This window comes from Pan troglodytes, chromosome 21 (genome assembly GCF_028858775.2).
Source record: "Pan troglodytes isolate AG18354 chromosome 21, NHGRI_mPanTro3-v2.0_pri, whole genome shotgun sequence".
In the NCBI taxonomy this organism is placed as follows: Eukaryota; Metazoa; Chordata; class Mammalia; order Primates; family Hominidae; genus Pan; species Pan troglodytes.
In genome coordinates, this window is record NC_072419.2 from 42,069,410 (window position 1) to 42,097,271 (window position 27,862).

At 43.1% G+C, this 27,862-nt stretch overlaps 2 protein-coding genes across 10 annotated transcripts in view; one reads left to right on the forward strand and one right to left on the reverse strand.

The window, feature by feature from the left end:
- The window catches only part of PHF20 (PHD finger protein 20), a 184,482-nt gene that overhangs the window by 63,764 nt on the left and 92,856 nt on the right, over positions 1-27,862 (forward strand). For 4 of the 9 annotated variants that reach the window (XM_001165874.6, XM_054674689.2, XM_016937807.4 and 1 more), the window contains 3 exons: positions 11,025-11,196; positions 15,793-15,877; positions 26,710-26,789. In XM_001165874.6, coding sequence (XP_001165874.4) covers positions 11,025-11,196; positions 15,793-15,877; positions 26,710-26,789 — 337 coding nt within the window. Of the gene's footprint in view, positions 1-11,024; positions 11,197-15,792; positions 15,878-16,741; positions 16,867-26,709; positions 26,790-27,862 lie in introns of those variants that run through there. The other 5 variants (XM_063802871.1, XM_063802873.1, XM_016937810.4 and 2 more) reach the window with 2 other exon arrangements.
- LOC107970008 (cytochrome c oxidase subunit 7B, mitochondrial-like) lies at positions 18,935-19,320 on the reverse strand. Its single transcript, XM_054674694.1, has one exon. It carries the CDS (start codon positions 19,301-19,303, stop codon positions 18,965-18,967), a length of 339 nt encoding a protein of 112 aa, XP_054530669.1. The 5' UTR covers positions 19,304-19,320; the 3' UTR covers positions 18,935-18,964.

The following is a 27,862-nucleotide window of genomic DNA, read 5'->3' on the forward strand; positions in this document are numbered from 1 at the left end:
GCAGCCTCAAACTCTTGGGCTCAAGTGATTCCCCAACTCCAACCTCTTAAGTAGCTAGGACTACAGGCCTGGCTAATTTTTAAAACTTTTTGTAGAGACGGAGTCTTCCTATGCTGCCCAGGCTGGTCTTGAACTCCTGGCCTCCTGCCTTGGCCTCTGAAAGCACTGGGATTACAGGTATGGGCCACTGCGCCCAGCCTCACACGCTAAAATTTTCTAGTAGTTCTTGATTATATGGTGGTCATCTGGTAGCTCAACGTTCTTCATGTCATTGCCCACTTGTAACCCATTTGTGGTACCTCAGCTGGGAAGCTCTGGTAAAGAGGGTCCAGATTACAGAAAAGCACAATATAATATTCTTCATCCCTCATGGAGACCTTGTGGACCAGCAGCTCTGTGTTCACCAACACGCAGTGGTCCAGGGACTGCTCTTGGCAAACATTCATTTAGGGCTCAGCAGCCCATCCATAAGATCCTCCTGGCCCCTCAAACGGAGTTGTTGTTTCCTCTATCCCCTTGAATTTCCTTGTCCTCTTTTTTGCCTGCTTTCCTCTGTACTATGCTGATTTACTCCTATTACATCTTCTCTCAGAAACTCTCCCCAGCTTCACTGCCTCTTTGATCAGCTGGAAAATGCCTACTCATCTTTCAGAATGGAGATCAAGTGTCTCCTCTTCCCCAGGGTTGTCTTGGGCCCTCCTCTCACTCGATCCCCTTCCTCTCCCTCTCCCCTTTTGCACCTCTGTATCTTACTCTACCTTAAGGAGTCCTCTGTTGTTGCACCTGGTATACTTTATTACAATTATTTGTACCTATAGACATACTTAGATACTTTTATTCCCCCAGACTATACTGTAGTAAATAAGAGACAGATGCCTCTAGCAGTGCCTGTTGTCTCCTGGGGAAGCAGGCCATAAACACAAACAAATGAAATAATGACAGATTAGGGTAAATGCTATGAAGGAAACATATAGGAAACTGACACAGACTCCAAGGAAATGGGGGCTACTTGAGATAGTGTAGTCAGAGATTCCGAGGCTATAGGAGGATAAGGATGTTGCCTGGGAAGAGTGGGCAGGGGTTGTTGTTTCAGGTAAAGGGAGCATAGTCGGTGTGGGAAGGTGTGTGGTGTGTTTGAGGAATTGAAAGTCTACTGTGTGTTGTAACGTAGGGCCTGTCATCCTCTGCCAGTTGCTGTGATCATGCATCTTAATAGATTTGGTTCTGGCCGGATGTGGTGGCTCACGCCTGTATTCCCAGCACTTTGGGAGGCCAATGCAGATGGATCACGAGGTCAGGAGTTCGAGACCAGCCTGGCCAACATAGTGAAACCCTGTCTCTACTAAAAATACAAAAAATGTTAGCTGGGCATGGTGGTGGGCACCTGTAGTCCCAGCTACTTGGGAGGTTGAGGCAGGAGAAACACTTGAACCTGGGAGGTGGAGGCTGTAGTGAGCTGAGATCACACCACTGTACTCCAGCCTGGGTGACAGAGTGAGACTCCATCTCAAAAAAAAAAAAAAAAGTAGATTTGATTCTGTATTTCTAAACCCTAATATACTTCCTGGCCCAGAGTAGGTACTCAGAAAATGTTTGTGGAATTATGGTTCAATGAATTTTTCTTCTGCTGATTTCTGTTCATTCTCCTTGTCCTTTTCCATTTGACATTGGCTATACTGGTCTTCTGTGGCTTCTTGGTTGGCTTAGTGACCAGTTATCTGACTTGCTTAAATTAAGCTTATTATGGTAACCTTATTTATTATGAATTTTTGCTTATCTGTCCTTTCCAGGTTGAATTTTAGATAAGAATTTTTGATGCTTTTTGGCCTTTGGAAAACAGTTTTGTGACTAATTTTGTCATGGTGACCACCATGTGCATATATCCCCTCCAAATTAAGAGTTCCCATACTGGGGTATGTTTGTCTTCTTGACATCTACAACATGAATATCACTGGTTTATTTTGATGATTCATCTTGGTTTGTTTATATATTTCTATTGCTGTTTTGTGGCTCCAGATCTTTTTAAAAATTACATCTGGTGAACGTTTATTGAATGTGTAATATATGCAGGATACCCTAGGGGAGATTCAGACTCTTGATCTCTGAAGGTTTGATCCAAAGGCTAAGTCTTCTCTGAACCCTTTCCCAACCCTCTAGTTAGAAAAAATGGGACTCTGATGAAAAAGTTTAATGTGGGCTTTAGAATGAAGGGTTAAAAAAAATAAAAAATAGGCCAGGCACAGCGGCTCATGCCTGTAATCCCAGCACTTTGGGAGGCTGAGGCGGGCAGATCACGAAGTCAGGAGTTCAAGACCAGCCTGGCCAACATGGTGAAACCCCGTCTCTACTAAAAATACAAAAATTGGCCAGGCATGGTGGCGCACACCTGTAATCCCAGCTACTCTGGAGGCTGAGGCAGGGGAATTGCTTGAACCCGGGAGACAGAGGTTGCAGTGAGCCGAGATCATGCCACTGTACTCCAGCCTGGGCGACAGAGTGAGACTCTGTCTCAAAAATAAATAAATAAATAAATAAAAAGTGGGGAGGGTTTATTCAAGTGCTTTAGAAGGGGGCAGGGAAGAGCAGCAGAAACCCAGACTGTCCAGCCTGGGCTGGACATGGAGGAGAGATAATGCCTCTCTTCTGTCTAGTCCTGGTTATGGGATATAGGCAGGCTGGTTCATTCTACAGCTATGGTTTTTTTTTTTTTTTTTTGAGACGGAGTTTCGCTCTTGTTTCCCAGGCTGGAGTGCAGTGGTGCGATCTCGGCTCACCACAACCTCCACCTCCCAGGTAAAGCGATTCTCCTGCCTCAGCCTCTCGAGTAGCTGGGATTATAGGCATGCGCCAGCACACCCAGCTAATTTTGTGTTTTTAGTAGAGACGGGGTTTCTCCATGTTGGTCAGACTGGTCTCGAACTCCCAACCTTGGGTGATCCGCCCGCCTCAACCTCCCAAAGTGCTGGGATTACAGGTGTGAGCCACTGCGCCCAGCCAGCTATGCTTCTTTTTCTCTCCTTTCTTCCTGAGATCCAGAGTGTTTCTGATCTTTTTGCTTGTGGAGAGGAATGGGAAATCCCATGGAGCTTACCAAACTTCTCTTTGGGCTCTTGCCACCCTAGGGGCTCTGATGATTGGTCATCTATTCTGTGTCTCCAGGACCTAGCATTTTGTTTGTCTCATAATACAAACTCAGGAATGTTTGTTGAATAATGAAGTTCATAGGGCATAGTTCCTGCCCTGTAAAGTGCTTAGCAGCCTTGTGTTTATATTAGCCATTTAAAAATCTTGTTTGTGACTTGAGTTTGAAACATTTTTGTTGACTCTTGAACTCTTTCTTCTGAGGAAAACTATTGATTTTTGAACATTTAAGTTGTACCTGATTATCATTTCAAACTCTCTTATCAGTTTAGGAAAAATTGACTCAAGAAGAGGTAGGAGGCCGGGCGTGGTGGCTCATGCCTATAATCCCAGCACTTTGGGAGGCTGAGGCGGGCGGATCATGAGGTCAAGAGGTTGAGACCATCCTGGCCAACATGCTGAAACCCCGTCTCTATTAAAAATATAAAAATTAGCTGGGTGTGGTGGCGGGCGCCTGTAGTCCTAGCTACTCTGGAGGCTGAGGCAGGAGAATCGCTTAAACCTGGGAGTCAGAGGTTGCAGTGAGCTGAGAACACGCCACTGCACTCCAGCCTGGGCGACAGAGCGAGATGCCGTCTCAAAAAAAAAAGAAGAGGTAGGAAACTTGATCAGACTAGTAACCATAGAAGTGATGGGAAAGGTAGATAAAGAACTACCTTCTGAGAAGGCCCTCAGAGTAGGTGGTTTCATAGAAAATGAAATAAAGCATTCTAGTTTGTTGTATGAGATTATCATAGCCTAATACTGAAACTGGGCAGGAAGGGCATAATACAAGGACACTTGGACAGATCTCATTTATAAGAGGTACAATTCTTGTCAATAAAATCCTGGAACACCAAGTAGAGACTTATTAAATGAATGATGCATGAAACCAAATATGATTTATTCTAGCAGAGTAATGATAACTTAAATTTAAGAAATCTATCAAGTTCATTATATTTACAGAATAAAAGAGTCCAGGCACAGTGGCTCACGCCTATAATCCCAGCACTTTGAGAAGCTGAGGTGGGTAGATCACTTGAGGTCAGGAGTTTGAGACCAGCCTGGCCAACATGATGAAACCCGTCCCTACTAAAAATACAAAAAATTAGCCAGGCGTGGTGGCGTGTACCTGTAGTCCCAGCTACTGGGGAGGCTGAGGTGGGAGAATCACTTGAACCCTGGAGGCAGAGGTTGCAGTGAGCCAAGATCACACCACTGCACTCCAGCCTGGGCAACACCATGAGACTTCATCTCAAAAAAACAAATAAAATAAGATAAAATAAAAGAGAAAAGTTTTATAATCTTCTTGACAAAGGCTGAAAATTCTAAAAATTTATTATTACCTGTTTTTTAGATGGGGTCTCACTCTGTCCCCAGAGTAGAGTGCAGTGGCACAATTATAGTTCACTGCAGCTTTGAACTCTTTGGCTCAAGTGATCTTCCTGCCTCAGTCTTCTGAGTAGCTGGGACAACAGGCACACACCACTACTCGTAGCAAATTTTTTTTTTGACTTTTTTTTTTTAGAGATGGGGTCTTGCTGTCTTGTTCAGGCTGGTCTCAAACTCCTGGCTTCAAAGTGATACTCTCATCTTGGCCTCCCAAAGTGCTGGGATTATAGACATGAGCCACTATGCCCAGCCAATATTCTTATTTTCCTCTTTTATAACACAAAAGGTATCATAAGATATGCACTATTCTGTAGCTTGTTTTTTAAAAACTTAATGTGTCATGGAAGTCTTTCTGTATCAGTTCATAGAGTGTGTCTTCATTCTTTCTTATGGCTACATAATATGCCATTTTGTGGGTGTGCCATAGCAGCACATAAACATAATATTCATGAAGCTATCGGTTGATATCTTTAAAAAAGTTTTTTAAACTTTTAATTTGCCGGGCGCAGTGGCTCACGCCTGTAATCGCAGCACTTTGGGAGGCCGAGGTGGGCGGATCACGAGGTCAGGAGATCGAGACCATCCTGGCTAACACGGTGAAACCCCATCTCTACTAAAAATACAAAAAATTAGCCGGGCGAGGTGGCAGGTGCCTGTAGTCCCAGCTACTCGGGAGGCTGAGGCGGGAGAATGGCGTGAACCCCCGGCGGGGCAGAGCCTGCAGTGAGCCGAGATCACACCACTACACTCCAGCCTGGGAGACAGGGAGACTCCGTCTCAAAAAAAAAAAAAAAAAAACTTTTAATTTAAAAGTATTTATTTTTTGGCTGGGTGCAGTGGCTCACACCTGTAATCCTAGCACTTTCAGAGGCCAAGGCCAGCGATCACTTGAGCCCAGGAATTTGAGACCAGCCTGAGCAACATGGCAAAACCCCGTTTCTACAAAAAATACCAAAAAAATATCTTAGCCGAGCATGGTGGCGTGAGCCTGTAGTCCCAGCTACTCAGGAGGCTGAGGTGGATCACCTGAGCCTGGTAGGTTGAGGCTGCAGTGAGTGGAGATTGCACCACTGTACCCCATCCTGGGTGACACAGTAAGACCCTGTCTCAAAAACAAAACAAAAAACAAAAACAAAAACAAAAAAAACACAAAACCCCAAAAAGTACTTATTTTTTACTTATACAATTAATATTTAACTAAATTTTTAAAAAAATTCACACTAAAGCAAAAATCTCTTGGTTATTCCTAATCCCTATCTCCTCCTAAGAGCTAATTTTTGTTATTAGTTTGATTATCTGCCCCTTTCTGGCCAGTATTCCCGTTGGTTGGAAATGTAACTCCCAGCTGCAATGTTAGTTTGGAAACTAGAGTCTCTTAGTTTCACATGGCTCTTAGTTACACATGGAAGCTAGAAATTCTCTCTTCCTTTTCTGCCTGTACAAATTCCATTCACATCTCTTTTGTTAACTTTGTCTCATCATCTTCAGCCTGCTTTATGGTTGTCCATATATTTAGGTTGAACCAGATAAAATTGCTATTTTGGTAGGTAAAAAGCAGTTGATTATCAGCAATTAAATGTGGTTCAACCTAATAGTTTTAAAGCCTAATCCATTTATGTGTCTAGTTCTCCTCAAGGGCAGGGGCCAGAACACATGTTTGTATAATCCCTTCCAAGACCTAGAATTGGCTGGTCAGATCAAAAGCACTTAATAAATTCCTGTTGACTGATGAAGCTAAGCTGTCGCCAAGGCAGGCAGAGTTGTGATCCACTAAATCTTACCAGGTTGATCTCTAAGATGGTTTTTGCAGCCTCCCTCTTCTCTGAAATGTAATTGGGTCCCCACCGCCGTAAGTGACTTGCATCTTTGTCACACTTTAGGGAAGTGGGGAGGACCACTTAATCTTTGGAAAATTTTGCGCCTTGGCTACTATTGAGCCTCTTGGAGGGGTTTGTTTAGGTCTGCAGAGAGTTGGATATGTGTGCCCAGTAAAGTTTTTTTTGAATGAGGGAGAAGCTTTACATTAGCTGAGGACGTAAAGACCCTTCAGAGTGAGTGGAGTTGCTGGCCTAGGAGTTCACACTTGATTCTATGAATCCTGACTTCTGACCAGTGCATATCCAAAGGAATTTAAGGTTTTCCCTGAGGTTGCGAACTTTTAATTTTGCCAAATAAGGACATTTAAAATCAGTATGTAATTATGTACTTTTAATAGTTAATATGTGCTCATGGTACAGCATTCAAAATGTCCAAAAGGATATACAGCAAATAAAATGAGTCTCATGCTTCCTCTCCAGTTGCTTAAAACTATCCAGTTCCCCTTCCGGGAGACAAACCGGATTACTTGATCCTCCTTCCCGAGGTAGCCCACGCATTTAAAAACAGGTATGACTGTACTGGCTCTCTCCCTTCCCCCACATAAATGGTAGTGCATTCAAATACTGTTTGACATCTTTGAGTTTACCTCCCACATTTCTTAGAAATCTTTTAAAATCAATACATTAAAAAAATAAAGTAAAATCAATACATAGAGCTGCCTTATTCTTTTTGAAGGCTGTGTCATATTAGGAAGGGTATTAAAAACAGTTGTTATCATTTTAACTTAGAAGGTATATTTAAATACTAAAAGTTAGAAAGAATGCGATTTCAAGCGGGATGTGGTGGTTCATGCCTGTAATCTCAGCACTTTGGGAGGCTGACGCAGGAGGATACTTGAGCCCAGGTGTTCAAGACCAGCCTGGGCAACATAGTGAGACTCCACCTCTACAAAAAAAAAAAAAAACCCAATAAATTAGCTGGGCATGGTGGTATGAGCCTGTAGTCCCAGCTACTCTGGTGGCTGACGTGGGAGGATCACTTGAGGTCAGGAGTTCAAAGCTGTAGTGTGCCATGGTGGTGCCACTGCACTCCAGCCTGGGCAACAGAGCGAGACCCTGTCTCAAAAAAAAAAAAAAAGTGATTTCCGTATAAAGAAAATTTCCTGCCTTAGTCCAAGGACCCTGTGTGAGAAAGCTGTTGCTAGAGATAGTAAACCATTAAAGAAAGTGGTTTGAAGCCAGGAGCGGTGGCTCACACCTGTAGTACCAGCGCTTTGGGAGGCCGATGGGGGCGGATCACGAGATCAGGAGATCGAGACCATCCTGGCTAACATGGTGAAACCTCGTCTCTACTAAAAATACAAAAAAATTAGCCGGGCGTGGTGGCGGGCGCCTGTGGTCCCAGCTACTTGGGAGGCTGAGGCAGGAGAATGGCATGAACCCAGGAGGCGGAGCTTGCAGTGAGCTGAGATCGTGCCACTGCACTCCATCCTGGGTGACAGAACGAGATTCCATCTCAAAAAAAAAAAAAAAAAGAAAGTGGTTTGAATAGGAATGTGTTAGGACAGATTGTGTTATTTTAGAGAGGTTTACTAGCCTCAGGTAGGCTGAATGAATGAGAGGGTAAGAGATATATAATTGTCATATTGATGTCCTTCTCCCCATTTTACAGAGAGGAGTGGATTTAGGGAATCCTCTCTTGTCTCCTACAATTGTACTATTTCATTTGTCAGATCAGACAATTAGCCAGTCTGTTGTCAAGGTATCTTGTATTTATAGCAGCTGTCATTTGGATTGGAGTAGGAAGACTAGTTTCAGGGCTGTTTATGTCTTTTGTTAATATTTTTGAGCAAGTAAGGTATGCATAGTAGCAATTAGGAATTATGGAAAACATACCCTTCCAGTCCTCTGTGAGGAATACACACATGAAGTGATGGGGGCCTGAACTTGAGGAGTGAAATTGGAATAGGTTGCTGGAGTCTGAGAATGTTGGAATTTAAAAACTGATAGAATACATGACCTTTGGGAAGAATAAGAGGAGTGGAATTCATTTGCTAAACATTTATTGAGTACCTAGTATGTGCAAAGTACTGCAATAAGTTAATGCCAAGCAAACTGCCTTAGAGGGTGCTAGTGTGGGTTGAAAAGTACACAGTATACAGACACAAGAAAGCAGGCCTGTTCATTTAGGTAGGTAGCATGTGTTTATTAGGACAGCACTGTATAGGTGCTGGATATAAGAAAGGAAGGAAGTGGTACAAACCAGGTTGCAGGGAGAAAATACAGATAGAATGTAAACTTTTTCAGTCTAGAATAGCTATTTGATTAATACAAGTGTTTTCAGAGAAAAACTGCATACAATATTTTTCTTTATTTTTAACCGTTTATTTTTTGGAATGAGCAATACCTTTATATAGTTGAAATAAAAAGGTATTATAAGGTATACTGCAAAAAGTCTCCCTCCTATTTTTGCCCCTTCCCACCTCTTATCCAGATACCTCTCTTGTGTCAGGAATAAATGCTGGAAACAGAAACCAGCCCGAGTATTTTAACCACAAAAGGATTTAACGTGGGGATTGGGTACTTTTAAAGTTGTTGGAAGGGCTGGAAGAGTGGGACTCAAGGAGGCTGCCCTTAGGGTATCATCTTGAAAGGCCCACAATCGTAGCTGTGATCTGGTCAGGAAGTCACTACTGGCACTGCCATCTGCACCACTGCTGCTTGACATGCATGAAACTGATGATTAGACATTAGGCTCTGGCTTATTGCACACCAGCAGCAGCAGCAGCAGCAGCAGCAACAGCAACATCTGGGAGCTTGTGAGAGCTCTTAGGCCCCAGCTTGGCATACTGAATCAGAATCTTCATTTCAACAGGATACCTTGATGATTTACATGTATGCGGAAGCTTGATAGGCCTTGTACTGGACCTGGCCACTAACCCAAGGGTCTTTATGACCTTGGCCACCAATTGTAAGGAAGTCAGGGAAATGTAGTTGTTGATTTTCCTAACTCTCAGTCTAGAAAGAAGGTTGAATGGAGGTTGAAAGAAACCATCTACTGAACTGACCACACTTTTCCACAAGTAACCTTTGTTGTTTCTTGGGCATCCTTCCAGATACTTTATGCATATATAAGCATATGTGAATACATATCATTTTTTCTCCTCTTTAAAAAGTAAGTCAGGTGTGGTAGCTCATGCCTGTAATTCCAGCATTTGGGGAGGCTGAGCCAGGATCTGCTATCCTGGGCAGATAGCTTGAGCCCAGGAGTTTGAGACCAGCCTGGGCAACGTAACAGAACTCCATCTCTACAAAAAATACAAAAATTAGCCCTGTATGGTGGTGTGTCCCTGTAGTCTCAACTACTTGGGAGGCTGAGGCTGGAGGGACACGAGCTGGGGAGAGGGAGGTTGCAGTGAGCCGAGATCACGCCACTGTACTTCGGCCTGGGTGACAGAGTGAGGCCCTGTCTCAATCAATCAATCAATCAATCAAAATAAAACGAAACAATAGCTTAGCATATACAGTGTTCTGAATCATCTAACTGTATATCTTAGAAGAGCTTTCCATATCTTGACAGATAAAATCATCTTGTTCTTTTTAATAACCGCGTAGTATAAGGCCGGGCACGGTGGCTCATGCCTGTAATGCTAGCACTTTGGGAGGCTGAGGTGGGCGGATCATGAGGTCAAGAGATCGAGACCATCCTGGCCAACATGGTGAAATCCCGTTTCTACTAAAAATACAAAAATTAGCTGGGCGTGGTGGCACGTACCTGTAGTCCCAGATACTCAGGAAGCTGAGGCAGGAGAATTACTTGAATCAGGGAGGTGGAGGTTGCAGAGAGCTGAGATCGTGCCACTGCCCTCCAGCATAGCGACAGAGCGAGACCCTGTCTCAAAAAAACAAACAAACAACAACAAAAAAAACTGCACAGTATTCCATTATATTGCTTATAAATGCTTAAAATTGAGACTGTCTGATACAGTCTGGGTTGCATGGTCATTCTGATTTATTGGCACATGTAAAATCTAATCTAGTTGTTAAATGTTTTCTTCCTGCCTCTTGTGTGCTCAAGTCTTCTGTGTATGTCATCTTGTTTAATCCACACTACAACCCAGTGTGCTTCTTCCACTTTACATGAGGGAACTCAGGCTCTGAAAGTTTAATTTAATAGTTCATAAACTGGCCGGGCACAGTGGTTCACCCTTGTAATCTCAGCACTCTGGGAGGTTGAGGCGCGCAGATCATCTAAGGTCGGGAGTTGGAGACCAGCCTGGCCAACATGGCGAAACCCCATCTCTACTAAAAATACAAAAATTAGCTGGGCGTGGTGGCGGGCGCTGTAATCCCCGCTACTCGGGAGGCTGAGGCAGGGAGAATTGCTTGAACCCAGGAGGTTGCGGTGAGCCAAGATCACACCACTGCACTCCAACCTGGGTGACAGAGCGAGACTCTGTCTCAAAAATAAAATAAAATAAAATAGTTCATAAACTAAGGAATATGCAGGTTAGGATTTGGACCTCAAGTCTGTTACCCTCCATAATTTGTGATTTGACCCAATTACACAGAGTCTCTAAACGGTAGGCCTGGTAACCTTCTCCTTTGGGAAGAGGTTTGGAAGTGTACTATTATGGATATTTGGATATTTGGGGTGGGTATTAAAGGAATGCCAATTTTTTTTTTCTGACTCAGGTATCCAGCTCACATAGAAGACATTGACTACGAGGAAGGAAAAGTACTCATCCATTTCAAGCGTTGGAACCATCGTTATGATGAGTGGTTCTGCTGGGACAGTCCTTATTTACGCCCTTTAGAGAAAATACAGCTGAGGAAAGAGGGCTTGCATGAAGAGGATGGATCTTCTGTGAGTAACAAATCTGGGAAGTTCTGTAGTATGCAAGGTCAGCCATTGGGCTGTTTGTGTTTCAATCTTTGATGTTAGTAGCAGCTGAAGACCAGTTCTTATTTAGGCCTATAGTTGTAACCCTGAGATCTCTATGACACCTGGGGCTCTTGAAGAATCCCAATTTTGTTTGTTTGTTTTTTGAGACAGAGTGTCGCTGTGTTGCCCAGGCTGGAGTGCAGTGGTGCAGTCTCTGCTCACTGCAGTCTCCACCTCTCGGGTTCAAGCAATTCTCATGCCTCAGCCTCCCTAGTAGCTGGGATTACAGGTGCCCACCCTGGCTAATTTTTGTATTTTTAGTAGAGACGGGGTTTTGCCGTCTTGGCCAGGCTGGTCTCAAACTCCTGACCAATTTTACGGCATTGTATCCCTAACTTCTAGAACACTGCCTGGCACATTGTAGATCTTCTGATCTTTTGTTAAGCTGTCTGGTCTTTTGTTAAGTGATCATTCTGGCCAGGCGTGGTGGCTCACACCTGTAATCCCAGCACTTTGGGAGGCGGAGACAGGCAAATCACAAGATCGGGAGTTTGAGACCAGCCTGGCCAACATGGTGAAACCCCACCTCTACTAAAAATACAAAAAATTAGCTGGATATAGTGACGGGCCCCTGTAATACCAGCTACTCGGGAGGCTGAGGCAGGAGAATCGCTTGAACCCAGGAGGCGGAGGTTGCAGTGAGCCAAGATGATCATGCCACTCCACTCCAGCCCGGGTGACAGAGTGATATTCCATCTCAAAAAAAAAAAAAAAAAAAAAAAAAAAGTGATCATTCCATGTAGAACGTTGTACTGAGTCTCATATGCAAGGTCTTCTTCTTTTGAGACAGGGTCTTGCTCTGTTGCCCAGACTGGAATGCAGTGGTGCAATCATGGCTCACTGCAGCCTCAATTTCCCAGGCTCAAGCGATCTTTCCACTTCAACTTCCCAAGTAGCTGGGACCACGGGCCCACCACACCCGGCTAATTTTTAAATTTTTTTATAGAGACAGTGTCTCGTATTATTGCCCAGGCTGGTCTTGAACTCCGGGCTCAAGCGATCCTTCCGCCTTGGTCTCCCACAGTGCTAGGATTATAGGTGTAAGCTCGTCCTGCAGAGTCTTTTATAAGCCCTTAAAGAACTTGGAATTGATTGGACTGTATTCCATTTTTCTAAATTTTATCTCTATGCCTGGAGCTTTTACTGACTTCAAAATGCAGTATGAAGTATTAGTTTTAAGGTTTTTTTGTTTTGTTTTGTTTTAAGCAGTGAAAGCACAGATTTATTGAAATGAAAGTACACTCCACAGAGTGGGAGTGGGCTCAAGCAAGTAGCTCAAGAGCCGTTTTTTTGGTTTGTTTTTGAGACGGGGTCTTGCTCTGTTGCTCAGGCTGGAGTGCAGTGGCTCGATCTCACCTCACTGCAACCTCCATCTCCTGGGTTCAAGCGATTCCCCTGCCTTATCCTCCTGAGTAGCTGGGACCACAGGTGCGTGCCACCACACCTGGCTAATTTTTTGTATTTTTAGTACAGATGGGGTTTCACTGTGTTAGCCATGATGGTCTCGATTTCCTGACCTTGTGATCCGCCTGCCTCGGCCTCCCAAAGTCCTGGCATTACAGGTGTGAGCCACCGCGCCCAGCCGGTTTTTTTTTTTTTTTTTTCTTTGATAATGTTGTCCAGCTTTATTTTTGCTTTCTTGCCAAAGAAGATTTGTCAAGCTCCTCACTCTGTCATTATAAAATTCCCACCCTGAGAGAATCTCCCATTTTTCTTCACCATCACCACATACACACACACACACACACACACACACACACACACACTGGCTGAAACAATAAAATATAAAGTTCATCCTAAGAAGAAGATATCGAGTCCGAAGAGGGTTATCAACTTTAGAAAAGAAGCAAAGAAATCATAAAATAATGATATTTTAAGATTACAGATTAAGCCCTAATTTAGAATATTTTTAGAAATTTTATCGTATTAAAACAAGGGTGAAGGCACTATAGACTCTTGTTTTTTAACTAACTTTATTTAAATTAGCTATACCCATTTTAAGTGTATGATTTCGTAAGTTTTGTGTAATAAGCTTAAGTTTAATAAGCATTTAAATTTGTGATATAAAAATCACCCATTTTAAACTGTATAGTTTAATAAGTTTTGCAAATTTATATTGTCAGATAGCCACTGCCATATGATACACAATATTTTCATTATGACAAAAAGAAGCTCTCCCTCAAATTGCTTTTCATTCAGTCTTCACCAGCCAGTCCTGGACCAGTTCTGGACCCTGGCTTGCCACTGATCTATCTATTTTCTGTTTATAGTCCTATTTTTGTTTGGTTTTTCATTTGAAATAAAATCATACTGTATGTAACATTTCGGGTCTGACTTACTTCAATTAGCATATCTTTTGAAGCTTCATTTATGGTGTTTTTTTTTTCTGTTCCTGTAATAAGAGTTTGTTTTATTTTTTAATTTTATTTATTAATTTTTTTATTATACTTTAAGTTCTAGGGTACATGTGCACAATGTGCAGGTTTGTTACATATGTATACGTGTGCCATGTTGGTGTGCTGCACCCATTAACTCGTCTTTTTTTGTTTTTTTTTTTAAAGAGACGTTTTCTTGCTCTGTCGCCCAGTCTGAAGTGCAGTGGTGCAGTCTTGGCTTAATGTAGCCTTGACCTCTTGGGCTCAAGCAATCCTCCTTCCTCAGCCTCCTGAGTACCTGGGACTATAGGCATGTACCACTGTGCCTGACTAATTAAAAAATTTTTTTTGTAGAGACAAGGTCTTATTATACTGCCCAGGCTGGTCTTGAACTCCTGGCCTTAAGGGATCTTTCTGCCAAAGAAGGAAGATCCTTCGTACCTCCCAAAGTCCTGGGATTATAGGCGTGTGCCCTTGTGCCTGGCTAGTTTTAAGGTTTTTAAACAGGCATTGAGACATCTATAATGGTCCTGCTGCTTTTGGATCTGACTCAGCCCTGCCTTCTATTTTTCTTTTTTCTTTTTTTTGAGACAGTCTTACTGTATGGCCGAGGCTGGAGTGCGGTGGCATGATCTTGGCTCACTGCAACCTGTCTTTCGGGTTCAAGTGATTCTCGAGTCTTAGCTTTCTGAGTAGCTTGGACTACAGACGCATCCAACCACACCTGGCTAATGTTTGTATTTTTAGTAGAGGTGGGAGTTCATCATGTTGGCCAGACTCCTGGCCTCAGGTGATCCACCTGCCCCAGCCTCCCAAAGTGCTGGGATTACAGGCACGAGCCACTGTGTCCGGCTTATTTTCTGTTTTAACCCTATTAGGGAACTTGAACTATTGCTGGCCTTTTTTTTCTTTTTCCCAAGTAAGGATTATTCAGTATTGTTCCATTTGACTTTTCAGTGTTCATTCTACAAATTTTTTTTTTTTTTTTTGAGACAGAGTCTCACTGTATCACCCAGCCTGGAGTGCAATGGCGCAATCTCGGCTCACTGCAACCTCCACCTCCTGGGTTCAAGTGATTCTCCTGCCTCAGCCTCGTGAGAAGCTGGGATTACAGGTGGCTGCCACCACACAGGCTAATTTTTGTATTTTTAGTAGAGACGGGGTTTCACCATGTTGGCCAGGCTGATCTCAGGTGATCTGCCCACCTTGACCTCCCAGAGTGCTGGGATTACAGGTGTGAGCCACTGCACCTGGCCCATTGTACAAAATTTATCAGTGCAAACTGTGTGCTGGGAAAAGAGTATAAAATATTAAAGGTGAATGGTTGCTTTCCCTGGCAAAAGACCCTTTAGAAGTGTAGATGGCATTAAGTGCTGCTTCCCTGAGTATGAAGTAGCCTCATATCTTCTGACTCCTATACTGGATGTGTATCCTAGTAGTCCTGGCCTCTTAGACTCATTTTCAGAATGTATGCTGGTTAGGGTGGAATTATCATCAGTGCTGTTCTGTGCCTGCCCAGACCTCTTGGGCTTATTGAGGTCTTGTGTCCCAACCCTTTTGTTTTGACTCCTGTCTTAGTCTTTTCTGTGTTGCTATAATAGAATACCTGAGACTAGGTAATTTATAAAGAAAAGAGGTTTGTTTAGCTCACAATTCTGCAGGCTGGGAAGTTCAAGTGCATGGTACTGGCTTCTGGCATCAGCTTTCATGCTGTGTCATACATGGTGGAAGGTCAAAGAGGGAGACAAGTGTGAAGAGAGGGACCAAACAGGAGGAGGAGCCTTGCTTTATAACAACTTGCTTCCTTGGGAATGAATCCATTCCCAGGAGAGCGAGAAGTCACTCCTGTGAGACAGCATTAATCTATTCATGAGGGATCTGCTACCATGACCCAAACACCTCTCATAGGCCCCATTTTCAACACTGCTGCACTGAAAACGTTAACTTTTGGTGAGGACAAATGACACCGAAATTATAGCAACTCCTAGTGTTGAACAACAGAAATATCTTCCTCCATCTCAACAGCTACTTTCCCTTCACACTTTCTTATCAATCCCAGCCTCTTTTATGAGATCTGGTATGTCCTGTATGTCCTGTGAAATTAGGTTGGTAACAGGATCTTTTTTTTTTTTATGTTTTTTAGGAATTTCAAATAAATGAGCAGGTCCTTGCTTGCTGGTCTGATTGTCGTTTTTACCCGGCCAAAGTCACTGCTGTTAACAAGGATGGTAAGGCATTTGAGTTGTAGTTGTTTTTACTCATGACTTAGGTGGTGGGGGGGGGATGTTTGTAATATCAGAGCTTGATAGTATATTTTCAGTATTTATTTACTGCCTAGGTATCCGCTTTATTCAAGTTAATCACTATGTCAGGAGTTGGGTAGAAATTATAAGTGTAAAGAAAACTGGACAAAAAAGATAGTTTGACTTTTTACCCCCTGAATTTCAGTCATTGTTTTCTAAAACAGTCACAGTTCATCTGTCACTCTGCCTGGAAGTATGCAGGTACTTGCTGTCTAGGAGTTCCTAATATAATTGATGACATAGTCCTGAATATTTGTGAATAGCTTAGAAATTAAATGAACACTAACAAACTTTAAAAAATGTGCTTTCTAGATGCAAGGTGACTGAGGGTGGTCTGTAACATTGGAGTTGCTAGTGGAAACTGGGATGCCGGAATTTAGAGCACTGAGTTGGGTTTCATTTGCCAGAGTTGAACATGTGAAGAGACAGGATGGGGAACTTGACTAATAGAGGCTCAATTTTGCTAGTAAAAGGGCAGACAAAGAGTTATGAGGATAATATGTACGGTCAGGATCCTGGCACCTGGAGAATAGAGTCTGGGTCCCAGTGATACCATTGTAAGCACATTCCACTAGGGTGTGTGTGGTCTCCATGATCTCTGAAGTGAGTGTTTAGGGAAGTCAGGCCTCTTGATGCCACTGTAGGGTTGACTATTAGGCCAGCCTGACTTTTCATTTGATGAAGTTATTCAGATATTTATTAATACTCTGCTAACTACTGGGCCTCAGGCTGACCAAGTTTTGTCTGAGAATGATTTTTTTTTTCTTGTTCTTTTTTGAGACAGACTCTTGCTCTGTTGCCCAGGCTGGAGTGCAGTGGTGCCAGCTCAGCTCACTGCAACCTCCATCTCCTGAGTTCAAGCGATTCTCCTGCCTCAGCCTCCCGAGTAGCTGGGATTACCAACGTGCACCACGGTCAGCTAAATTTTGTATTTTTAGTAGAGACGGGGTTTCGCTATGTTGGCCAGGCTGGTCTCATGTGATCCGCCCACCTTGGCCTCCCAAAGTTTTGGGATTATAAGCGTGAGCCACCATGCCCAGCTGCAACTTTTTAGAAAAGTATTTTTCAGGCCAAACACGATGGTTCTTGCCTGTAATCCCAGCAGTTTGGGAGGCTCTCGTGGGAGGATCACTTGAGGCCAGGAATTTGAGACCAGCCTGGGCAACATAGTGAGACCTCATCTCACTATGAAAAAAAAATTAGATGAGTGTGGTGACATGTTCCTGTAGTCCTAGCTACTCGCATGGCTGAGGTGGGAAGATCCCTTGAGCCTAGGAGTTTGAGGCTGCAGCAAGCTGTGATAGTGTCATTGTACTCCAGCCTGGGCAGCAGAACGAGACTCTGTCTCTTAAAAAAAAAAAAAAAAAAAAGTCTTTTCAGTTGTGCTTCCTCCATAAGCTAAAATTATAGGAGGGAGAGTCTCGAGGCTATGATAGTTCCTAAAATGGTCATTTGCAACGCTAATATATTGTTTCTGAAGCTCCATATTCTGTCCAGTGAAATTTAGTTAATTGAAGGACATGAAAATGAATGGAAATTTCTGCCAAAACCTGTTGTCCTGAGGTTCTTGGGTCTGAAGTCCTGTATTATGCTGACACATTGACTGGTTTTTGGGACTAACTGGAAGAGGGAGGAGAGGATATGGGAGAGGGGCAATCCTGAAACAGAAAGTTAGTGGGGCAGGCTGGGTAGTACTATTGGCAACCCAGATTGTGAAGGAAAGCTAGCCTTTGTAGGAGCTCAGATCTATGTCTGATTCAGAGATGAAGATAATTAATGCCTCTAAGAGGGGTGGGAAGGTGTCTTGGTGGAGGCAATGAAGGCTTAGTAATCTACTGTTTAGATCTAATACCTGCAGAGCCCAGAGCTTGGCATCATGAAGTAAAACAAAAGAAGACCTGCTTCAAGGTAGAATGAAGTAGCTGCTGAAATAGAGCTACCAGGAGGAGGCAGGGCAGGATGGTGCAGGTTAATCATGGTAGGCACCTGTCTCTATAAGGTTTTGTGTTTGTGTGTGGGATGGATCAGAAACTCTTTGAAATAATGATTTCAAAAATGATTAGGTTTGGATTAGAGCTGATGGTCAGTTTCTGCTTCATCACGATTCACTGTGGGATTACTTGTGGGATTGGGAGCGACAATGCTAGTCTCTCTTTTCACTCTTTCCTTGGTATTTTCTGCTGTGCCTCAGGTTCATCCATAGCAGTGGCCACCAGCTTAATGGCCCTGCGAGGAGAAGCTCTGCCGGCAAGGCGGCCCCTTTATTTCCTGTAAATGTCACTTATGTCTTGTTGGTGCTGCCAGGAGGAGGCAGGGGATATAGTGAAGTCATGCCTTGTAGATTTATCTTTAGAAGGCTTGGTCTGATTTTCTTGCCACTCTTAATCTCCTTGGATGTTTTGCTAAGGCTGAGTGTTGAGCAGGCTGGTGGGTGGGGACTGTAGCCAGAGTGTGGAAGTGGCAGCTGCTGGCACTGAGGAGTCTGGCATGATTGAATCAGAATTAAATAACAACTTTAGTTTCTTAAGGAAGTCTGTTAGCACTCGGAAAATAGGGCATATAATGCCATATTATTTAGCTTTTTTCACCTGGAATGGTTCTTCAGCAGTGGAGATTAAGCATTATTTAGTATGAAGGCAGCGGCAGTTGGTAGCCTTGTTAGACCCTCAGTCTGTGTTGTTACAAAAGACAGTAAAAGATGGGTTTCTACTTTCAGGGAATCTTTGTTTGGAAGCCATCTCTGGTGAGCTGACCTCACCTCTTTGCTGGGGCTGCTTAGCTTCCCCCTCCGTTTTTTTTTTTTTTTTTTTTTTTGGTGACAGAATCTTGCTCTGTTGTCCAGGCTGGAGTGCAGTGGCACAATCTCTGCTCACTGCAACCTCCGCCTCCTGGGTTCAAGCAATTCTCCTGCCTCAGCCTCCTGAGCAGCTGGGACTACAGGCACACGCCACACCACATCTGGCTAATTTATATATATATATATTTTTAAGGTTTCAAATGTACTTTATTTCTTCAATAATGCCATATCTTAATGGGTACACAGTGCTTTAACTTGGCATCAATTATGAGCTGTTTTTTAAACAATTCATTATTACACCAGCTGGTATGATTACTGTTCTCTCCATTTTGGGGGGTGACTCTGCCAACAGGGGATGGGTTCCATTCTATTCCAATTTGTGTTGTTATATATGTCCACATAGCAATACAGAAAGTGGGTCCACTAGCTAATACAGTATTACCATATTTGTTATGAAAATCAGGTGTATGTTTCTGGTGGCTCTGCCTTGCCATTGTTTGCTGAATGCTTCGAACTTGGAGATGACTGAGTTTGTTTTTGACCAAGGGAAACATCGTGAAGGTGAAGATAGAACTGCAGCAATGAAGCTGCTGCTTTAATTTTTGCATTTGTAGGAGAGACAGAGTTTCACTGTATTGGCCAGGCTGGTCTGGAACTCCTGACCTCAAATGATCCACCCGCCTCAGCCTCCTGAATCTCCCCTTTTTTTCACACAAGGATTAGCAGAGTCAGTTGTCTGTCAGGGCTTTTTGCCCCCAGTAGTGTACAACTCTGCTCTGTAAGTGATTTTCTTTAAGGAAACTACTGTGTAGGTTAGCATTTATGACAAAATGGGGAATTGGTCCTTTCTGTTGATCTGTGGTTCTTTAACTTGAATGAGCAGGTAAATCAGCTCCTTCTTCCTAAAAAATATGCATATTTTTGGGTCATGTCCCCTACCTACCCTGCCAGTTCAGTCTCTGGGGCAGTGACTGAAGTCTGCATTTATAACAGGAGATGCTATGGAAATAATCTTGTTTCTAGAGTCTCTGGCTGAAGCAGCTCTTATTTTTTGTTTTCTTCATGCTGTAACTGATTCTACATTTGAAATGTGGGGAGGCTGATACTATGTGAACAGCTTTGTAGAAAGAGAAAAGGAAGATTTAGGCCCACACGTGCAGGTGCTAGCTTGGCTGTTTTCTTCTATTGGGGGAAGAGGGATTGTGCTTCCCCCCCCCAACCCCCACCCCCCCCCCCTTTTTTTTTTTTGCCTAGATAGCCTTTAACGATGTCAATGTCTGGCCAGGCACAGTGGCTTATGCCTGTAATCCCAGCACTTTGAGGGGTGGGGGCAGTGGATTACCTGAGGTCAGGAGTTCAAGACCAGCCTGGCCAGCATGGTGAAACCTAGTATCTACTAAAAATAGAAAAATTAACCTGGCGTGGTAGCATGTGCCTGTAGTCCCAGCTACTCGGGAGGCTGAGACAGAAGAATCGCTTGAACTCAGGAGGCAGAAGTTGCAGTGAGCTGAGATTGCGCCATACTGCACTCTAGCCTGGGCGACAGAGCGAGACTCCGTCTCCAAAAAAAAAAAAAAAAAGATGTCAATGTGCTGTGCTTCCCTTTTAGGGTGACTTGGTGGTATTGATCCCGTGGTCTGTGACAGGCCCTGTGCTAGGTTGTTTCCATATCTTATCGTATTTAGTCTTTACACAAACATGGAAAGGTTATTGCCATTAACCCCATTCTTATTTTGCAGATGAGGAACTAAGCTCACGGGGGAAACTGCTTGAGGTTATAAAGCGCTTGGATGGTAGAGCTGAGATCTGCATGGAGGTCTGTGGTTCTACAGAGTCCCTAAACTGTCATTCCCACAGTACCAGGCTGCCTCTTTGGAGCAGGGTTTTCCTAAGAGGGCAGGTGTTGTCAATTAGGTCCAGGTGTTCACTGATAGAATGCGAGAGTGGATGTAGTGGTCTGCACTTTCTGGAGCCGGTGTTGTCTTGAGAACCATGGTTGGGAGACAGGGTCTGGTCCCAGTTCCTGCTCAGTGATTATGGGTGGTTCACTGCCTTTGCTCTGGACTCTTTTGAGCAGTTAGAAGTCAAAGAGGGAGTGGGAATAGATGAGTGTTGTATTGGCCACAGAACCTAAACCCAAAATGTAAAATTGCTAAGAAGAAAATACTTAGAGGGAGGGGAAGGCATGCCCACAAACATATGCACATCCCCACCCCTCAATCTGTGGAAGCCTAAGGACTTCAAGAAAACTTTTTTTTTTTTTTGAGACGGAGTCTCCCTCTGTTGCCCATGCTGGAGTGCAGTGGCTCGATCTCAGCTCACTGCAACCTCCGCCTCCTGGGTTCAACTGATTCTCCTGTGTCAGCCTCCCGAGTAGCTGGGATTACAGGTGTGTGCCACCACGCCTGGCTAATATTTGCATTTTTAGTAGAGACGGGGTTTCACCGTGTTGGTTAGGCTGGTCTTGAACTCCTGACCTCATGATCCACCCGCCTCGGCCTCCCAAAGTATTGGAATTACAGGCGTGAGCCACCTTGCCCGACCTGACTAATCTTTTTTTCCTTTTTTTTTTTTTTCTAAAAAGGGCCGGTCCAGGTGTGGTGGCTGACTCCTGTAATCCCAGCACTTTTGGAGGTCGAGGCAGGTGGATCACCTGAGGTCAGGAGTTCAAGACCAGCCTGTCCAACATGGTGAAACCCGTCTCTACTAAAAATACAAAAAGTAGCCGGCCATGGTGGCACGCACCTGTAATCTCAGCTACTCGGGAGGCTGAGGCAGGAGAATCACTTGAATCCAGGAGGCGGAGGTTGCAGTGAGCCAAGGTCGAGCCACTGCACTCCAGCCTGGGCAACAGAGCAAGACTCGTCTCAAAAAAAAAAAAGAAAAAAAAAAAAGAAAAGACTAGTTGAAAGCAGTTGTGAGAAGAAAGGAAAGAGTAGAACAAGAAGTTCGATCTGTAACTAACTGTGAACCATCAATTGAGATAACTCACTACTTTCAGACCAGCCTGAGAAAACATGTTTGAAAACCCTCCGTTTTCCATCTGTGGCATTCTGGAATAATCTGACTTCCGAAGAGTGAATGAGATAGAAAAGAAGCCCTGGACGCTGGGCAGGATGGCACACATCTGTAATTCCAGTGCTTTTGGAAGTTGAGGAGGCAGGATTGTTTGAGGCTGGGAGTTTGAGACCAGCCTGGGTAACATAGACTCCAATGCCCCGCTATCTCTACAAAAAACTAAAAAATAAAAAATTGGCTGGACATGTTGGTGCATGCCTGTAGTCCCAGCCACTTGTGAGGCAGAGACAGTAGGATTGCTTGAGCCCAGGAGTTTGAGGCTGCAGTGAGCTAGGTTCGTACCACTACACTCCAGGATGGGTGACGAAGACCCTATTTCTTTCTTTCTTTCTTTTTTTTTTTGAGATGGAGTCTTGCTCTGTTGCCCAGGCTGGAGTGCAGTGGCGCAATGTCAGATCACTACAACCTCTGCCTCCCAGGTTCGAGTGATTCCTCTGCCTCAGCCTCCCGAGTAGCTGGGATTACTGGCACCCACCATCATGCCCAGCTAATTTTTGTATTTTTGTAGAGATGGGGTTTCACCACGTTGGCCAGACTGGTCTTGAACTCCTGACCTCAAGTGATCCGCCCGCTTCCACCTCCCAAAGTGCTGGGATTACAGGCGTGAGCCACCATGCCCGGCCGATGAAGACCCTGTTTCTAAGAAAAAAAGAGGCCCTGGAATATTGGCTGTGGTAGATTTCATGAGCAACAGAAATCTGTCCAATCCAAAATCACCCATGTATTATCCCTATGTCTTTGGTCCTAGAGAACATGAGCTTGTTATGCATCTCTAGTTTTGTTCTTAGAACCCTTTTAGTGTTACTGACTGCTATAAGATTGTCTGCAATGCTGAGTCCTTAACCCTCAGAGGGGCAAGACCAGGAATCTTTGTTTCATCTTAAAGTCTAAGGACAAAAACTCCTTGAGGGAGTCTGAGGCAGGTAGCCCTTCTGTCACGTTAGAGGAGATGGAACAGGATACACTTATTTTGAGTTCCTTCATTTACATGTTGTTTGTTAGGTAGTGTTTGTGGCCACAGGAGAACTCTATTATTAGCTACCTACGGGAGGATTCCATGTGAAGACAATCTTTTAGTAATATACATGAAACCATCAGAGTAAAATTTGGGCCTCTCTGTTGTCCATTATTCTGTCTGATTTATTGAAGCCCAAGTTAGGCTGTGTTTAGCATGATTAAAGGGGAAAGTTTCAAGATGATCCTTTGTAGTCCTTTGGAAGTTAAAAGGATCAAAGACCGAGATATATCTAAGGACGGTCATCCCTTAGCACCTTTGGCCATAGTTTGGGTCATTTCAGCACTCTGAAATGGGTCTGTGGTTTGGAATTAGCCTGAGGAGCTTGAGCAATAGGCAGTGCGGGGTGGTGGGAAAAAATTGGTTGGAGGTCAGTAGACAGGCTTGGATTCCAAAGATAGCTGTCTCAGACTTAATCATGGAACTCAGGTTCCTTTTATGTAAGTCCTCCTTCTGGAATCTGCCATCAGGAGTAACCTTCAAAATTAACTCCAAGTAGCTGAAAATGTTGGACTGTTAGGTAACATTACTCAATATTGACTTTTGGATGTTGGAAATGCCTGTAAAAATGGCAGTTTTCATTTTGATGTAATTGATCCTGAACTAACTTTGTTGATAAAATAGTTGAAAGTAGAGTCTTGGGTGGTTTGTTGGCACACATAATATTTAAGATTTCAAGATAACTGGAGTCTTAAAACTCCCATCCCCCCATCTCCGTCCCCAGACTTGCCAGAGTTGCACCATGGTTGCTTGAGAGGGTTCTGTTTAGAATTCCATAGCATTGTTTATCATAACTGCTTTGCTTGCCAACACCCTCACAATATAGGCAGGGAAAAACAGGAACCCAGACCTTTGTTGTAAGTACTCATAAGTCATTGCTGAGCTGCCTGTGTAGATAATTGTTTATGCTCTTATCCTTTTATGTTCTTATCCTTTTATCATAGCCTGTTCATCTAATTGTTGTTGTCATCTAATTGCTGATGTTTTAACCCAACCAGGCATAACTATGTATCTTTATATCTTGTTTGCTAGCCAGTTTCTTTTTTTTATATTTTTAATTTTTTAAAAAATTTTTAATTTTTGTGGGTACATAAGTGGGTGTATGTATTTATGAGTTACATGAGATATCTTGATACAGGTATGCAATGTGTAATAATCACATCAGGGTAAATGGGGGTATATATCACGCCAAGCATTTATCCTTTGTTACAAACAATCCAATTATGTAGTTATTTTATTTTTATTTTTTATTTTTTTTAGGCAGAGTTTCATTCTGTTGCCCAGTCTGGAGTGCAGTGGTGTGATCTTGGCTCACTGCAACCTCCACTTCCTGGGTTCAGGCGATTCTCTTGCCTCAGCCTCCTGAGTAGCTGGGATTGCAGGTGCCCACCACCATACCTGGCTAATGTTTTTTGCATTTTTTCAGTAGAGACAGGGTTTCACCATGTTGGCCAGACAGGTCTTGAACTCCTGACCTCAAGTGATTCACCCGCCTCGGTCTCCCAAAGTGCTGGGATTACAGGCGTGAGCCATCACGCCTGGCCAAGTTATTTTAAAATGTACAGTTATTTTTGACTATAGTCACCCTGTTGTGCTAGCAAATACTAGATCTTATTCATTCTTTCTAACTTTTTTGTACCCCTTAACCATCGACACGTTCCCCCACCCCTGCCTACTACCCTTCCTAGCCTCTGGTAACCCTCCCTCTACTCTCTATCTCCATAAGTTCAATTGTTTTAATTTTTAGCTCCTACAAATAAGTGAGAACATCAAAGTTTGTCTATGTCTTGCTAGCTAGTTTCGTCATGTATTGGTGACACCTGTGACAAATAATCACCTTTATTTTGTAATTACCAGGAATAAAGGTCAGTAGGTAATTACTAATTGTCTATGGCAGTGGTTCTTGGACTTTGGTGTACATCATTATCACCTGAAGGAGTTGTTAAAAATGCACATTCCTGTGCCCTGTTCCCAGTTGCTGTTTCAGTGTATCTGAGGTGGGACTGGTAACTTGCATTTCTAATGAGTTCCCAGCAGTTGCTCATGCTGCTGCTGTGGGACCACACTTTGAGAAGCACTGGTTTACTCTGAGGCAGGTACTGTGTGTGGAAGAAAGTGGTATAAGTTGTGGTCTCTGGCCTTGAAGAGCCTGCTTTTGAGTTGTGATCTGTACTTATATGAAGGTAGACCTAAGTTTGAAGCTCTGTAGGCTGGTGCCAAATGAGCCTAAGAAGTTCAGATCGGGGGTAATCATTAGTAGCTGAAAAGCCCGGAAGCTTTTACAGAACTGTTGTGGGTATTTGAGCCAGGCACTTAAAGATCAGTGAGTGACACATTCCCAGAAGGAAAACACTTTTAATACAGATGTGGAGTTAGAAGTGTCGCTGGCAGTTTCAGTGGGTAGCTTGTCACTTTGAGTTGGTGGGTATTGGATGGTGGTAATGGGAAATAAGGTTTGGAAAATTATTGGGGTCAGATTGTGTTGGAGGTTGAATACTTTTGGACTTCATTTGGTACCCGTGATTAGCCATTGACTAGGCCCTGTTGAGGACTGGCGGTGGAGGGGTATGGGAAGAGAATGTATCAGAAGGAGAAAACCAGGTCTTAACTTTGTTGTTGCATTCTTCGGCTCCCAGGCCTCAGGGTTTTTTGCAGGGGGTGGGGGAATTGGTTCTAAAAAGAGAAAAACCTGTTTACTAGTGGAAACCATTACGTGATCACCAATGGTTTACTGAATCTTGACAAGATTAATTGTGATTATTTTAAATCCCTGGGGCAAAAATGGGTGGGGCATGAATTGGCTCTAAGATGCAAAATTTGAAAGTGTTGTTTGGGTACAACTAATGAGAACTTCTGTAGTTGGACACCTTATTTGGGAAGATAAGATTATCTGGGTTTCCAGCTTAAGGTTTTTAGCAGGGACGGATCTTTATTGAATAATTTTTTTCTAATGGGAAAAAACTAACAGTGTAGCGGAAAAAAACTAACAATGTAGCAGCAAACATTTTGTGTTTTGACCAAGTCTCTATTTTAAAACATTGTATCATGAAGATAATTCAAATGGATTTTGAGTTGTGGAAATAGAACACATCTCTTGAAACACAATACCTTTAGCTGAATGATGTTCCTTTTTTTTGTTTTGTTTTGTTTTTTTGTTTTTTTCTGGAGAAGGAGTCTTGCTCTGTTGCCTAGCCTGGAGTGGAGTGCAATGGCAGGATCTTGGCTCACTGCAACCTCCGCCTCCCCAGTTCAAGTGATTCTCCTGCCTCAGCCTCCCGAGTAGCTGGGATTACAGGTGCCTGCCACCAAGCACGGCTAATTTTTTGTATTTTTAGTAGAGACGGGTTTCACTATGTTGGCCAGGCTGGTCTCGAACTCCTGACCTCGTCATCCGCCTGCCTTGGCCTCCCAAAGTGCTGGGATTACAGGCGTGAGCCATGATGTTCCTTTTAAAACTTGAGAGCTATTACTGCCCCCGATCCCGGAACGTAAAGATTAAATTATAAAAGTGAAAAATTCACCAAGGAATAAATAAGTCTGCATTTTACTCACATTCTTAATTGTTTTACTGCTCTTTGTTCTTCACTTAAATTCAGTGAAATTTTTTTTATTTTAATGAAGCATCTAAAAACAAGTTTATTTTTTTGATGGATTTCAATTTACGTAGGTAGAAAACTAATCTTAACTAAGAAATGAAGATAAGCATACTGTTATCTTGGACATAAGTAAGACTGAATATGATTCTTAAACAGTTTTAAACTCCTATAAGCTTATTATGTGGTTGGAGATCCCTTGTGTTTATACTTTGAAAAGTTACCACTTTCATGAAATTGTGAGTTAAAATCATGATATCTTCTTGAATTTTAGGTACTTACACTGTGAAATTTTATGATGGAGTAGTTCAGACTGTCAAACATATTCATGTCAAAGCTTTTTCCAAAGATCAGGTGAGAAATGTGGTTTTGTGCTTTGTGTTATGAATAATGCTAACATTGTAGTTTTGTTTCCTCAAATAAAGACATTACATTTGTTTATGATGGCAAGTGTTTATTTCCTCCATCTGACACAATTTCACCAGAAAATAATACACAAGTTTTCAGAAGTTGTAAATATTTGTCTCTTTGCTGTTTCCTATTTATTTATTTGTTTATTTAGAAACAGAGTCCCGCTCTGTCGCCCAGGCTGGAGTACAATGGTGCGATCTTGGCTCACTGCAACCTCCACCTCCTGGGTTCAAGCAATTCTCCCGTCTCAGCCTCCTGAGTTGCTGGGATTATAGGCGCACGCCACCACGCCTGGCTAATTTTTTTGTATTTTTAGTAGAGACGGGGTTTCACCGTATTGGTCAGGCTGGTCTCGAACTCCTGACCTCAGGTGATCCACCTGCCTCGGCCTCCCAAGGTGCTGGGATTACAGGTGTGAGCCACTGTGTCTGGCCACTGTTTCCTTTTAACAGAGATTTTTTTTCAAAAGTGCCAAATGCTTGGATACCATTGCCTATATTCTGTTCTCCTAATCTTTTTTCAACAATGGTTATTCTTTTCTTCTCTCTGTACCCTGCGCCCCACAAGAGCTGTTAGCCATACAGGAAACTTGTTGAATTGCTTGAGGAGACCTCCAGTATGTTTTCTGTCCATCTAGCTCTGTCTTTTAGCTTAGGACCATTACTTGGTGGTTTACAGAGCTATCATTTGGCACAGATTTGGCAGCCACTTGTGCTAGATGTGCCTGGTTTGTGATTTTGGTATCCTGTTGTTCCAGTCACCATGCATGTACTTGCCTGAGCATGGGGCCTCAGTTTTGATACTGGAAATATGGTTTGCATAGATACGGGCCATCTAGAAGTGTTGCCTACTTTCTTCATGATTTTTCCCCTTTTGTCTTTTTTGTGTTTATGTTTTAATAGTTGAGGGGAAAATAGAGATCAAAATTTGGATATTGGTGTTTTTAAAAATCCTGATTATTACTAATTTCAGCTGTTGAGACAGCTAATTTAGCAATTTAGTAAAAGATTTTATCA

Coding starts and splice junctions, on each gene's coding strand:
- LOC107970008 (XM_054674694.1), bottom strand. CDS start 19,303: ATGTTTCCCTTGGTCAAAAACAAACTCAGTCATCTCCAAGTTCGAAGC.